This window comes from Telopea speciosissima, chromosome 1, assembly GCF_018873765.1.
Source record: "Telopea speciosissima isolate NSW1024214 ecotype Mountain lineage chromosome 1, Tspe_v1, whole genome shotgun sequence".
NCBI classification, from domain to species: Eukaryota; Viridiplantae; Streptophyta; class Magnoliopsida; order Proteales; family Proteaceae; genus Telopea; species Telopea speciosissima.
This window is the reverse complement of record NC_057916.1, coordinates 21208883-21224052: the sequence shown is the minus strand read 5'-3', so window position 1 is coordinate 21224052 and position 15170 is coordinate 21208883. Positions and strand designations below refer to the sequence as shown.

Here is a 15170-nt window from a genome sequence, read left to right as displayed (position 1 = left end):
AAAATGAATAAGCGGACATAGAAAGGGACTTAGAATTCAAGTTTTAATGATAAATGAAAAATACATTGAACAATCCCATTTGTTGCCCAATCCCCACTCGACGTGAAATCCAGTGTTCAACTTTCGACCCTCAAAAGCTTACATTAATGGGAACACTTTTAAGAATAATTTAAGAAGAGATTTTAGAATAAGTTTTTTGTTTTTATTTTTGGGTGAATAATTTTAGAATTAGTTGGAGGCCTAAGGTATATAATATGATGATTTTAAGAATAGGAATGAAGGAAGAATTTTCCTATAAATATATAGATTAGGAGTGAACTGTTAACGTGCAAAGCATGATTGAGAGTGGCAGGACACAATTTTAATTAATTTTATAAGATCTCACGCTCGGATCCCTCATTGGAGTATATCATCTATTTTTATTTTAGTTCTTTATGAAGATTTTTAGATAAGGGAAAATCATGTTGTCACCTCTTCCTATGACAAATGCATTCACGGTTTTAACCATTTTCGAAGTCTATATCGTTGAAAATCAATGTTAATGTCAGCTGATATTAAAATAAATTGATCGATAATTGTATTATAATCATAACTTGTTAGGAATTTAGGTCTCATTCTTAAAAATTAACTGTTAAGGAAAGGGTGTCCAAATACCTATTAACCTGCCCACATTCTTTTTCATATCAAAATTGATATAAAACAAATTTACCCTTGAAATTTGTTTAAAATAGATTTTTGATCATTTTACCTTATATCTATATTATGTCACTGATACAGTATTGACATAGTATCAAGATCGATTACTTACAAAATCGATACATCACCTGATCCAAGAACCATGATCCCGATCCAATTACTGTTGATTTCAAGCAGCCACTCTGTGTTGAATTTCTAGGGTTGCAGTCAATTCTAACCGATTCCGATCAATCAGGATAAGAATGGCTGAGATTGATTCCCATTTCTAATTTGCCCATTAACCGAGTCACCTGTCACCCATCACCCATCACCCATCACCCTGTTTGCTATATATACACGAAGAGTATGTTTTTTATTGAAATTGTCAAAACAACGTAACTCAGGAATCGTAGCATCGTACAGTTACGAGAACACGAGATAGGAGGAATACCCGCACCCGTCACCCGTCACCCGTCACCCGTCACCCGCACAGGCCGCCGACATTTCGGACATTATTAACTTCCCAAGAGAGAAATCATTTGGATTGTAGATTAAATCAAATGTAATTTAAACAACAATTAATTTTAATTAAATTCACAAAGTTACAGCTCCCCTCCCCGCAGCTCATTCATTAAAATAACTATAGGCCGAAGCAGCTTTAAAGTTGGAAAGTAAAGTTGCCGTTAATAGTAGCAAAATTAAAGTTGGTATGCAAAAGAGAGAGAGAGAGAGAGAGAGAGAGAGAGAGAGAGACTGATATGCGTGCAGTCACGACAGTCGACAGAGAAGAAGGGCACGTAAGCATTGGTGGGGTCACAGTTAGTAGGTAGTGTTCACCAGCTGCAACCTTCCCTTTTGAGTCTTGAGACTACTATTACTCTATCTCTTTCTCCTTCTCTCCTTTACAGTTTCACTCCCCTCTCTCTCTCTCATAGTCTCATTCCTCTCTGGTCATTGAAAACAAAAGTGCAGAAGAGGTATTATAGTTCAGAGGTTTTCTGTTCTTCTGTTGGAGTCTGGAATCTCTCTATCTCGTTCCGTGTCCGTATTTTCTTCATGATGAAGAAGCTTAGCCTCAACTACGGTCGGGAGGATGGGTTGGAAACTGTACTGGAAGTAACCATCCCGGAGGAAATGTTCGCGTCCAACAAGAACAGCGGCAGATCTTGGCACAATGTGAAGTCATGGATGCGATCCCATGTCGATAAAACAACACCCTCCGCCGTAGGCTCTCGCAGCACCGAGCTACAGCTCTTGCTAGGCGTGGTTGGTGCTCCGCTCATCCCTCTCCCTGTTCGTAATGATCACTCCTTCATCACCCGAGACAAATTCAAAGATCGTCCCATTGTAAGTAGTAGTGATTATGTCTAAAAAATCCAAGATCGATTCTTCCGTGATGGTTACCCATTGTCGGGAATTTGAAAATTTGAATTTAGGGTTTTTTTTTTTTATATAAAATTTGTGAATGTTAATTGTATATCGCAGGAGTCTTCGATGGCCAAATACATAGTGCAGCAGTACATTGCGGCGACGGGAGGGGATACTGCTTTGAATTCGATCAAGAGTATGTGTGCGGTGGGGAAGGTAAAGATGGCTGCCTCGGAATTTAGCGGTGGGGATGACAAAAATGGTCACAAAGGGATAATGAAGGTTAACAATAAGGGGGGAAGACATGGACATGGACATGGAGGTGGAGGAGAGGTCGGAGGGTTCGTGCTGTGGCAGAAGAGGCCCGGCAAATGGTGCTTGGAGCTGGTTCTCTCAGGTTGTAAGATCAGCGCTGGGAGCGATGGGAATGTGGCGTGGAGACAAACACCTTGGCACCATTCCCACGCTTCCAGAGGTCCACCTCGACCCCTCCGTCGATCCTTACAGGGTCTGGATCCGAGATTGACGGCAAATTTATTCTCTGAGTCGGTGTGCATAGGTGAGAGGAGGATCAACGAGGAAGACTGTTTCGTGCTGAAGCTGGAAACAGAGGAATCATCGTTGATGGCCAGGAGCGGCAACAACGTGGAGATCATCAGGCATTCGGTGTGGGGGTACTTCAGCCAAAGGACAGGGCTGCTGGTTCAGCTTGAGGACTCCCATCTCCTCCGTATCAAGACCGCCAGCGACGACAGTGTCTTCTGGGAAACCACTATGGAGTCTTTCATCCATGACTACCGCTGCATTGACGGCGTCAACATCGCCCACGCCGGCCGGACTGCCGTCTCCCTATTCCGATTTGGGGAGAGCTCCGAGACCCACTCCCGCACCAGGATGGAAGAAGTCTGGACCATCGAAGAGTTCGATTTCAACGTCGAGGGTCTCTCTAGGGATTTCTTCTTGCCTCCTGCTGACCTGAAGAAAGATACAGTCAAAGAACCGCAACGGCAGCAGCAGGAAGAGCAAGAAGGGTGTGGGTATGATCATCAAGTACCCAGCCCCATTACAGCCAACGCCCGTCTCCTCCCCTTCAGGAACCGTCCGCCTTCCTCCTCCGCCAAGGTCGGCTGTTCTAAGGTAGCGGCCGTTAACGTTGATGACTTGGATTCAGTTCCAGTTTCAACACAAGTCGACAGTGAAGAATTGTAGTTCTCCTCTTCCCGTCTTGTATATAGGATATAAAATTATTGGGGAGCTTTCTCTGTGGGGGAGCGCAGGGGGTGCGCGACAGCCAATGCGCTGTGGCATCTCGGGGTGGGATATCCGCCTTTCAACGGAGACGGAGACGGAGACGGAGACGGAGCGGAGCGGTCATTTTGCACCCCCGTGTCTAGGCGTGGCCTGCCCCAAGAGAACATTTTCCCTGAAATTATATACAAATATAATCTAAAACAGTCCTTTAGTCTCTCATCATTCATCTAATTAAAGGATCGCACACATAGGCTTGCGTTTGGTATGCATTCTTGGAAAATATTTTAGGTCAATTTCGCATTCTGTGATGTTAAAATAATTGTTTTAATTATTCCAAAATGTAAAATTACCTGAGAATGCATTCCAAGAATGCTACCAAACACAGGAATAATTCTTCCTAGTTTTGATAGGAAACCAGAGGAGTTCAAAGTCTTGAAGATGGTTTTTAGAATTAGAACTTAGAGGTTCCAGCAGTGGTGAAGCATGTACCCAGCCAAGGACTTCTGTTATTGTTTATATTGTTTTCTTTACAATTTTGATGTGTTTCTTCTCTGAAAATGTTAGTTAGATTGCTTGTGGATTATTTTCTTCTTTTTATTTACCCTAAAAAATGTTAGATTAATTGCTTGTCTAATTTAGGTGGGGAAAACAATTAAACCAGCTTTTAGCCAAGAAGGTGAAGGGCTGAAGGCAGGATCCAATCCCAAGTTGGGGAAGTCAGAAGTGGCCTGTTATATTTTTGGGAAAAAGTTCATTTAGATGTTTTGTCATAATAAGCTTACGAAGACAGTACAGAAATTTTAGCATCTCTGACAGTTTTTTTTTTTTTCCAACTGACCATTGAATTAGTTGTACGCATAATGGATTTGTGTCAAATTTTATTTTTCATTTCAATCAAATACCTTCCCATGTGTGTCCATTCATTTTATTTTATTTTATAAAATTTATAACTTTAATTTGTCCCTTATCCAATCATATTTGGGTTGAAACTTGACATGTAGAAGTATTTTTGGGTTGTCACTTGGTAAAATATATTAAATGTTTGGGGATCTTGGAGTGTACCCAGTTTTTGTTTTTGGTACGAGGACGTAGTGAGTTGGGTTTTAAAAAGGGATTGGAATCGGCTGAATCGTCTCTGATTCCTGGTCGAATACGATTAACCCTGATTTTACGCATACTGATTCCAACCGAGATAGACTGCTAAATGAGTTTGACCAACTCTGGGTGAGTTTTTAAACCTTGGTCGTGAAAAGCATATCTTGGCCTTCTTTTGTTATTTGGAATGTCAAATGGAGTAATAACACCCGTTCAATGGGAAGAGTCAGGGCCGGCCTGATAACACTTCTATTTCCCTATTTGTCTATTTATATTTCGTTTCATAAAAAAAAATAATAATAATCCGTTTGTTAACACTTAACACTGGTTCTTTTTTGTTTTTTTTTTTGTTTTTTGATGTTTATGTGAATGAATCGGGACCTTCGGGACATAAAAATTGTTAAGAAATAGATAAAAAGAAGCTACAATTTGAAGCTTCTCTACCCCAGAAATAAAAGGACTAAAGTAAGGGAGGGGTTGCATCTTTAATAAACACATGATTAATTTGATTGGCAAAGTAGTAATTTCATGTCTAAAATAAAATAACACTTCCAATGCAACTTCAACCACCACCACTTCCACTTCCACCATCTCTTACCCCAAAAAAAAAAAAAAACCCCTCCACTTCCACCATCAACATCACTGCCACCACCACCTAGGGGTGTCAAACGGTCGGTTCGGCTTGGTTTTGGTCTTGGAATGGTGAGATCAAAATCAAACCATTAAGAAACTTTGGTTTTCGGTCAGTTTCGGTTTCGGTCCGGTGCGGTTTTGATTTATTTCGATTTTTCAATATCGGGTTATTACCGGTTTAGATCGGTTTGTTTTCGGGTTTGAGGCACAATGAAATCTCAAATTCATAATTTATCTTGAGGAAAGATTCGATAAAAACACCTTAATTCACCTTCCCTAAGTCAAAACAAGTATACAACCATAAACAAGAAAATTGATTTAATATGTTCATGTTGTAATTCAAACAAAGTAGAATAAATTATATGGGGAAGAAATGAAGAATGGTAGATATATTCAAATCAATGGATGGTTATAAATCATATAATTATTTATTATTAATTGTAAGGGGAAGATAATTAAAATTGAAATAAAAAAATAGTCACCGAGAAGATAATTAATATTGAAATCACAAAAAGAACCCTACTTTCAAATCATTTATTTGACAACCAACTAATTTTGTAATGTAAATAAGGAGATTAATGGAAGAAGCATTGTTAAAATGAAATTTCTTTTTTTCATAACCTCATACTCATTAATTTGTAACAATTCCCCTTACAACTAGAAATTTGTTCACTAACTCAATGATTTTTCTTTATCAATTCACCTATTCATAACTTTATACTCAATGATTTTTTATTGGTTTCATTCGGTTTGGGTTTCGATTTGCTATCGATCGGTCCGGTGCAGTCCGATTTTCAATCAATCCCGTCATACCCTAGTCCAAAACCAATCCAATAAGGATCGGTTCGGTTCGATTCGGTCTAGGTTTTTTTGGGTCGGTCTTAATGGTTCGGGCTAGGTTTTAACATCTTTACCACCACCACTTCCACCAAATTTTTAAATATTCAATTACAATTTTGAAAATTTATAGAAGTCTCAAAAACAAAAATTATTGTGCTTAATATAAATGTTTCTATTATTTTTTTGGCCCAGAAATAGAATTACTATGCAAACCAAACGTATTTTTTTTGGTCCAAAAATTCGACCGAATAATAGAAATACAAAATTCATTTATAGAATAGAAACATAGATCAGAAACAGAAGTATTATCAAGAAGGCACACTATCAGGAAAGTGTCAACCTTGAGATCCTAACCCGATTGGATAGCTAATCATATATTGAAAATCCAGCGATGAGGAATTTTTTAACAATTTTGTCCACATGACTTTGATTAGGACTCATTGGCTCCATTAGGTTGCATTCCATGGGAGAATTGATGTAGAAGGAGATTTGAAATAGTTTAATGAGAAGCAAATAACATATAATTATTCTTGGAATTCCACGTAATTTAACAATTTCTTTAACAAAAAATGGCACAACATTTGAGGCATCGGTAGTTATCTTGCAAGAATAAAATATGTCATTTTTTATAATCGATCTATCATTACAAAAATAGAATCATATACTTTTTGTGTTCTTGGGAGTCTAATGACAAAGTCCTTGCTAATATATCCTCTTAAAATCAAATCGAAACCGAATTGAGCTATTTACATCGAAACATAAAACCATTTAATAAATTATTCGATTTTGATTTTAAAATTGGGACCATTTAGTTAAACGATTTAAATTGAATCGAACCGTTTAAACTATTTAGAAACCATTTAAACCGAAGCAATTGTATACTAAATGGTTTTGATTTCAATAACTGAAACGGTTTAATTCTGATTTCACCTAAAATCTGTGCATCGAACCAAAGCCGAACCGTTAATTAACACCCTTAACTATACACCACTCCGTGAAGGAACCCTTTCCCTCATGGTCCACCATGAGCCATGTAGAAGGGGGTCTCTCTTGTCAAATAGATTATTAATCCAACCCTTGGCTTAGCCATGTTTAAGTTTGATGTCCATTTCAACAATATGATCACTTAGTCATCAGTTAGATTATAAACTATAAGAAAGTGAGTAATGGTTCCCCCTCCACCCACTCTCCTCTTCTGCTTCATCTTGTTTCCAAGGGTGGAGTTTCTCATCTTCAGAGTCATATTCTAATTCAGGGTTTTGCCCCTTCCGTAGCAACTTTAATCTTTTACCTTAGTTTTGTTAGTGTACAGCTTTTGTAGAAGAATACACTAATCCATGCTTATGCACCGACACCGAAGACTCATCTTACCTCTTCTTTCAAAAATCGATGAGCTCCTGTGGTTAGGTAGTAAGTCATTTGGATAGGTTCTAAATTGGTCCCAGCTTACTCGGATCTATCATAAAAGACAGAAATCTATGAAATATAAAGCCTGTAGACTCAATTGCAAAATTTTAACATGAGTATGCTTCCATTCCTGTCCAAGATTGACACTTCTATCAATGATTCATGATTTGTTCTATCTTACATCCTTTCAAGTTTCACAAATTTACATTCTTCCCCAAACTTGACTGGTGCAAAAATCATGGGACAGAGGGTAATCATTAGCACTAAACTGTTTTCCACTTCCAACTGTTCAGTTCAAAATATACATTAGATACAAATATTATTTTCTGCTTACAGATCTTCCTGCAACTCTGATTGCACTCTTATTGTACATTGGAGATAATCAAACCAAAAAAAAAAAAATAAGGGGAAAAAAATAAGGGTTGAGGGTCCATAGTGCCTTATAAGATAATATGCGTTTCAAGTTCAAAAGTTTTCAGCCCAGTAGACGTTGATTCTAACCATGAAGTATCTGGTCAAGCCTTCAAGGGGTTCAGTTGCCACCCACTCTGCAAGCTGGAGACAGATTATGAAGATGCATGGAGCTCAATTACAATAGAGCCTCTTGCGTGAAACTAAACTCTCCCAACTGGAGAAAGTGGTGGGAAAGGGACATATATTGCTGGCTCAACTTCAGCATGGGTCTTTATTCTATCATTTTCAATGAACATTGTTTCCTGTGAACCTTTCCCTTCCAACAAATTACTGACTTCTGATAGGTCGTATGGTTTCCTATTGTTAACTACTGCTATACCGATGGAGAATGCTTGTACCAAAGTTATGGAACCATGGAAATCAACAGAGTAAATTCCTTTCTTCAATGGGGCCAAGCTGAAGACAGGCCTGTCCTGTTGAGCATCTCCCTGAGAAAAAGAGATAAGATAATTAGCCAACTTATACATAGAATGCTGGAAGAAATGTTGGCCCTGCTGGGTCCGCAGCACAGCACATGTACCTGAATGAAAAGATCAAATTGATCCGGGGTGGAAGAAGCTTTGGATGAAATGAAGTTTTCACTGGATTGCTGGTTATTAAGAATTCTGAGTTTGCAACCCACATCCCAACCCCCACAATCACATGATCCACCAGACTTCCATCGATCAACAAGAGACGAAGGCACTCCGTCACTTGGCAAGCTATGAACACCACTTGGGAGAATCACCACAGTGCTAGTAACCCTTCCAGTTCCTGCATTATGTTCACTCCCTAGATTCTCCCCAGCATTGCACAAGCATCTCCCCTCTGACATACAACTTCTCAAGCCCATATCTGATAGGTCTTTATTTTTAATGCTCTTCCAGTCATCATTTCTTAAATTTCCCAAATTCTCTGCCGGGACCTTGACAACAATGGCAGCAAGCTCACAGTTGGGGTGAATATCCAAGGTTTCTTCATCTGCCTGTCTCATTTCAACACCAAATAAAACAAACTTTCTCACCAAGAAGTGGTCTTTTGCATTGAATCCAGTCAAGATAGGGCACTGAGACAGGGAAACCTTCATTAGTCCAACGACACTGGAGGCATAACCATGACCTTTCCCTTTAGTTCCTTGATTTATCCACCTTCCACTTTTCTTCTTAATTTCACGAACAGTGTACATTGTGTAAACCCAGCTGTGACTATCCTTCTGGGTTGTGCTTGCATTCCTCATTGTGGCTACAAGAACATCAGTAGCACTGTCAACTACAAATGTAAACAAAGGCAATCCATTCTTAACCGTGACTTGCATAAGGGCATGCATCATTGATTCTACATGTTTCTCACTTGGACATGAATCATTTTCATTGATGGGCCCGCAACTTGATAAAGAATTTCCTTTCATGGACTGAGCAGTAGAAGAATCTAGCAGACCATCAGATGATTTAGAAGCTCTATGACTCGACATTTTCTTCAATGATGGCTCAGGATGGTTTCCTGCCTTGGGCTTCAGTAGAGGGTCTAATAGCCTTCTCAAAGGACTGGACCTGCCTTTGCCATTGGCATTTGCTTTATCTTTAGTTGAATCATGTGAACAAGCAGAAACATCTGATCTCACTGGACCAGATTTAACAGTAACATATGATGATCTCAACTGTGGGACAGTTGAACATTCTTTAAAACTGAAACTTCTGCTCAGCCTGCCCAAACCAGTGCTGGCCCGATGATTAGGTAATCGATTTCTTACTTCAGAAGCTTTTGGATCCAATCTATCAAAAGGTTCACCGGCTGAACTTGATGGCTTGTTTTCTCCAATATCTTTATCCTTCCTTTGCCCAGTTGGTACCTCATCTGGAGTTACCATCAAGCAACACGAATCTAATGGAACTTCTGTACCTTCGGCACATAAAGAGTCGGGCAATTTCATATCCGACTCTTGCCTGTCTTCGACTGTACAAGGAAGTGGGCATGAATGTGGGACATCAGAATTAATATCTGCAGGACAAACCTCCTCTTTGTGACGAAGGCAATCTGAAAAGCTTTTACGATCTGTTTTTGTTGATCTTCCATCAACTTCTGTACCTTTGGCGCATAAAGATTCAGGCAATCTCATGTCCGACTCTTGCCTGCCTTCGACTGTACAAGGAAGTGGGCATAAATGTGGGACATCAGAATTAATATCTGCAGGACAAACCTCCTCTTTGTGACAAAGGCAATCTGAAAAACTTTTACGATCTGCTTTTGTTGATCTTCCATCAACTGATGTAGCGAATTCAACTTGGTTGGAGATCCCAGAGGAACTGTTCCGCGAGCAATCTTTGGGCAAAATGTGAATAATGTTTTTATGTTTTACACAGCCTGGATTGTGGGGAAGATTGAGACTAAGATGATGAAAATGTTCTGCACCCCTTTCAGGTTCACCGTCTGGCACTTTCATCTTTCCCTTCGGACGGAGTGAGATCTCATAATCTTTTGCCCCAGATGATGGTGACTGCATTTCTGGAATGATCTTGGGATCTGAATCTTTTCTTTTAGCAGCATTCTCTTGTTTGATTTCTGAATAATTTTGGCAGAAAAACTGATCAGTTCTGAGAAGATCCTGCTGCCCAATCAAGGAATTTTTAGTGACAGTTCTAGTTTCTTGAAGATTGCTTCCCCTAGTTGATTTCACAATATTATTGGGTCCATCATTTTGAGTTGAATTCAGATTAGAACACATTGAATGAGATTGCTTCTTCTGGTGGGTAGAAGATCCACTGTGACTTCTACCAGAAAGGGTAGAAGATCCAACTGTTGTGAATGAAGAGGAATCATTACTAGTTGATGGATCATTTCTAGTACTTCTGCTTGGGATCTGTTTTTGACTGTACTTCCATTTCTCCAGACGTCCCCAGTCAAGGACTCCAAAATTCAAAGCCTTCTCTTGGAGGTTTTGTCCTTTCTCCACACGCTGCAGATAACATGGTAAATTGGACATGTACTTGACAAGCTCATCATTTTGAATTGCCTCACTGTTGCTCTGTTGCTTTTGGTGATTCTGCAAAGATTTAGGAGGGATCAACAGTCTATCATCATCATCCCGTCTTACTTTATAATGTACTCTATCCTGTTTTGCTTTGTAAGAGACATCTTTGTTTGAGTGGTTGATGAACTTCTCGTTCTTCAACTCATCTCGCAATTTTAAACTATGGCTTCCTTGTTGCAATGGGATCTTTTCCTTAGCACCTCTTGACATATGCTGATGCCTTGAACTCTTTTTGAGATCTGCACTGTAATTCATTTCCTTGATTCAGAGCTCCTCATTATTTCAAATATTCTCACCCTTTGCCGCCATCCAAATTTTGCAAATGCTGTGTACAAAAATAGTTCAGTCATTTGTCTCAATTTGAAGCTTTGATATGACACACATAAATGTCATCCATTAATGCTCCTTTAGAGCGAAACCAGAAGGGTACCACACACCCAAACTCAAAGAAACATGGCCATATAAATATTTGATTCAAGGGCTTCAATTTAAGTGGATCAAATGCCATTTAATGTGTGTCAAACTTAACATTCATGTAAGTATGCAAGCATAACTCTTTCCTCCCCACTCCCACCACAGAATGCACTAGTGCATGAACATCCTCAGAGAGAGAGAGAGAGAGAGAGAGAGAGAGAGAGAGAGAAAGAGAGAACGCAGGAGCAGAATCCATCACAAGTAACTGGCTATGCTAATGAAGAAATGTGCTGATAGCACAGTATGAACGAGGAAAATAATTCTAATTAAGAAATGAATCCCACTTTTGTTAGTATACTGAAGAAGAGAAGCAGCCCAACTACATCAGAGTGTACTCTCTCTATTCCAAAAAACAGAAATGGACACGACTATATTGAAGTCATACAGTTGCTCTGGTTATACACAAATTAATTTATCCCATAACAAATATCATTTGAATACCAATATAAAGGAGCCACAAGTAAATGGATTAGAAGATAATAGATGCTGGAAAACATGGAAACGATAGCTGCATTACAAGTCTAACATTTGAACCTCATGCAACAGACTTTCAATGTGCTGGTTTTTTTTAAAAAAAAAAATTCAATCCTGATGGTCTTAAATTCAAAATGGTTGTTAAATCCTAATGAACTTGAGCTCACGAGGTGGAACTTTTTCAGTAAATCATGAAATTGTCCTCCTTTCTCCTAAAGAAACAAGCATGCCAACCAATGTGTTTGAATCACCTGCAGCAAGTCACAGAATTCCACAAACCCCAAAGAAACGTGAGCGAATTACCAGATTAAGCATCTTCTTACTGAGGTTTTGGTAGGGGAGAGAGAAAAGAAAAATGTGGCAATCAAAACGCACTCTGTAACAGAAAACCCCTAATCTAGATGGAAACACAGTAATTTCAACGATGCAGATCGAGTGGCAGAAAGATTTCCCATGCTGAGGTGATGTGGCATCGAATGGCCGAAAATTTTTCTTAAGGTGAGGTCCGTCGCATTGACAGCCAAGCACTGAAGACAAAAGGCAAGACACAGATGCAGACAAACGATGATGATAGAAAAGCGAAGCCTTCGAAGGGGAATTGGATGGAGCATCAAGAGCCATTCGAAAAAAAAAAATTTGAAGATGAGAGAGGGAAATCGTATCACCCCCACCTCATATATCTTGGCTGAGTATTTTCTAATGTATCTTGGACAACTTGTCTCAGTTCGGCTCTGAAATTCAGCTTCATAAAAGAAAAGGTCGAAAAATTGTGTGGGATGTCCTGAAAATTTCAGCTTCCGCCAGCTGGAAAGATCAAGAATTCTAACTTGTCTCAATTCGTCTATAGAAATTCAGCTTCATAAAAGAAACTACCCAAAACGGAAAAATGAAAAGGTCGAAAAAATTGTTTGGTTGTCCCGAAAATTTCAGCTTCTGCCAGCTGTAAAGATCAAGAACTCTGCTAATTCAATACAATTTAGAGAGGGACGGCAATTCAAAAAATTTCACGGCGGAAAAAAGCAAAGTCGAAGCCTGCAAATTCCCCGGTTTTGGGCTAATTCCTCGTTCCTGAGACATGGCAGCGGCAACGGACAATCAGCACCAGGATCTTTGTGACTCAAAACGAGATTCCATTCTGAATCAGGAGCTAATATCCCAGGACTCAAAAGTTGTAACTCCATAGATCTAGGATTCGTCCCTTGAGAGAAATATCGCAGGAGCGAAGAGAGAAGAAGAACCCTATGAAAATCTTAAGAAAGCATGAGAAATAACAGGAACTCAACAAAGATGCGTCCAATATGTTCTACAAAAATTCGTTCCGACGAAGAAGAGGAGACACTTACCGAAAGATGTCCAAGTAATGCAAAAACAGAGGAAATCAATGACGAGAAATCGACGACCTCGAAGAAGATCCCAGTCTATTTCGACGCGTAATCTCCCGGGAAACTTGAAGACTTCGAACCAACGTAGATTAAAAGCAAAGTAAGGAATTTGCAGATGGAGTGACGGACCAAAGTATCGAACAAGAGGACAATCGGCAGTTCAGTTCTCGGATTCCGGATACTATGTATTCTCCAAAGATGGAGAGGATGGAGGAGAAAGGCACCAAAACACAAGGAGAAAGAAAGAGATTTGGTCATATACTAGAAGTTGAAGTGTCTGTAGCAGATTCTGCAGTAGAGCAGAGTGACGAGTACAAGAGAGAGAAAGAGGGGGATGGTGAGCAATGGGCTTTCGTTATCATCGGACGGTTGAAAAGTAAGAGAGCGCATTAGTGAGGGCCTTATGCGGTCACATCAGCGGGAAGCGCAGGGTGTTGTATCGGTGGGACTGGGGCCCATTTGACGTTCTGTTGAAATTGGGCGCCCAACGCGTACGTATTCCGAGAGCCCATTCTGATTTCTTTTGGTTTGGTTTGGTTTTTTTTCAGGTTTTGGTAAAACTTTTGGTTTGGTTTGGAACTTGGGACTTGGGAGTTGGGGGATACTTGGGATCGATCCCTAGGCTCCACTTGCAAGTCGGGGTTCTCAGGACGAATAATACACTTACAAAGTCTTTGCTATCCTATTCCTAGGCGGGCGGCTAATGACTATGCCTAACTAGGGTTATCTATGTCTTTTCTCATAAGTCATCTTCAACCTTTCTTTTCTTGTCTGATTTCATGATTACCAGTTTACCACCAATCCAAACAAAGACGAAGTTTTCCTTTTCGGCCCCCAAATTCCCTTCTCTCCCTCCTTCGTATTGGAGGAAGTGAGAACACGACAGTACGACACCGAATCACCCGATTATTCAGATCGTTTCCTCAGAATTGAGATATCGGTCTCGTCTCCGTCTCTGTAGATACTGATTCAGATCGGTTTGTATCGGCCTAGATCGATCAATTTATCCCACTTTTTATTACAAATCAGGTTTTTTTTTACAATTTTACCCTCAATCCGATATCAATATCTGATCTAAAATCCGCCAGCCAATCTAATACCAATACCTCAATCCATGATTGATACTAATCCAAATTAGCCGTTACACCGTTTGAGGTATCCATCGATCCGAGACTGATACATTAAATTGTGTTCACATTCCCATCCTACCCCCTACCCCACCTCTTTTTAATGGGTTGTCTCCAAGACTAAAGCAAGCAAATATGATATCAAATTGCACAAAGCTTAGGAATATATAATGAAGATGATCTAAATGATATCTCTATACGTATATTTAGAATTTGACATTTTTTTTAAATTGTCTTTTGTTTATTTTTCAAAAGTCTCTTATATTAGAGGTATAAAAGGGTTTTGAAAAATAATTTGAACAAGAGATCGCTGTATGGTCATGTAGGATGTGTATAATTACGTTTTTATTCCAAAATACTATTTTTGAGTCAAAAACAATTTTTTTATGTTTCTATGATTTTGGAGTAATTCCTAATCCACAATCTTATATAGTAAAATTGAAAAAAAAAAAAAAAAAAGTATTTCTATCATTACAAACAACATAAACATGTATGGAATCCACCTTTAATAGAAGCATTTCTTTTGCTCAAACCAAATTAATCAAAATGTCACCCTATACCTACTATCTCTCAACCACTCATGCTTTCGTATTAAGCAAAATATATTAAGGAAGACATGTGGCTCCATCTTATACTAATCATAACATCTATCTACATGTAGGATGTGTATGGCAACATTTCTATTCCAAAATACTATTTCTGAATCAAAAACAAATTTTTATGTTTCTATGATTTTGGAGTAATTCCTAATCAACAATCTTATATGGTAAAAGTGGAAAAAAAATATATATTTATAACATTACAAACAACACAAGCATGTATGGAATGCACCCTAATAGAAGCATTTCTTTTGTTTATACAAAATTAATCAAAATGTTACCCTACACTTACTATCTCTCAACTACTAATACTTTCATATTAAGCAACATGTATTGAGAAAAACATGTCGTTCCATCTTATATT

General features: G+C 38.9%; 2 protein-coding genes across 3 annotated transcripts; one reads left to right on the top strand and one right to left on the bottom strand.

Moving 5' to 3' along the window:
* Positions 1 to 1673: 1673 nt before the first annotated feature.
* Positions 1674 to 3281, top strand: LOC122656750. The gene is made up of 2 exons (XM_043851391.1): positions 1674 to 2022; positions 2161 to 3281. Exons 1-2 carry the CDS (start codon positions 1732 to 1734, stop codon positions 3250 to 3252), a joined length of 1383 nt encoding a protein of 460 aa, XP_043707326.1. The 5' UTR covers positions 1674 to 1731; the 3' UTR covers positions 3253 to 3281.
* Positions 3282 to 7702: 4421 nt separating this feature from the next.
* On the bottom strand, positions 7703 to 13245 carry LOC122671341. 2 transcript variants are annotated; one of them, XM_043868508.1, is made up of 4 exons: positions 13038 to 13245; positions 8264 to 11075; positions 7874 to 8171; positions 7703 to 7838 (listed from the first exon to the last, which is right to left on the bottom strand). In XM_043868508.1, exons 2-3 carry the CDS (start codon positions 11003 to 11005, stop codon positions 7884 to 7886), a joined length of 3030 nt encoding a protein of 1009 aa, XP_043724443.1. In that variant the 5' UTR covers positions 11006 to 11075; positions 13038 to 13245; the 3' UTR covers positions 7703 to 7838; positions 7874 to 7883. The 2 variants fall into 2 exon arrangements, with proteins under 2 accessions (XP_043724443.1, XP_043724436.1); XM_043868501.1 differs by having other exon boundaries at positions 7703 to 8171.
* Between the last annotated feature and the right edge of the window lie 1925 nt (positions 13246 to 15170).

Bases quoted from the DNA above. Each gene is read 5' to 3' on its own strand.
- LOC122656750 (XM_043851391.1), top strand. From the start codon at position 1,732: ATGATGAAGAAGCTTAGCCTCAACTACGGTCGGGAGGATGGGTTGGAA. The intron at 2,023-2,160 runs GTAAGTAGTAGT...TGTATATCGCAG, and splicing joins AATTCAAAGATCGTCCCATT to GAGTCTTCGATGGCCAAATA.
- LOC122671341 (XM_043868501.1), bottom strand. From the start codon at position 11,005: ATGAATTACAGTGCAGATCTCAAAAAGAGTTCAAGGCATCAGCATATG. The intron at 8,172-8,263 runs GTACATGTGCTG...TCTTTTTCTCAG, and splicing joins AATTTGATCTTTTCATTCAG to GGAGATGCTCAACAGGACAG.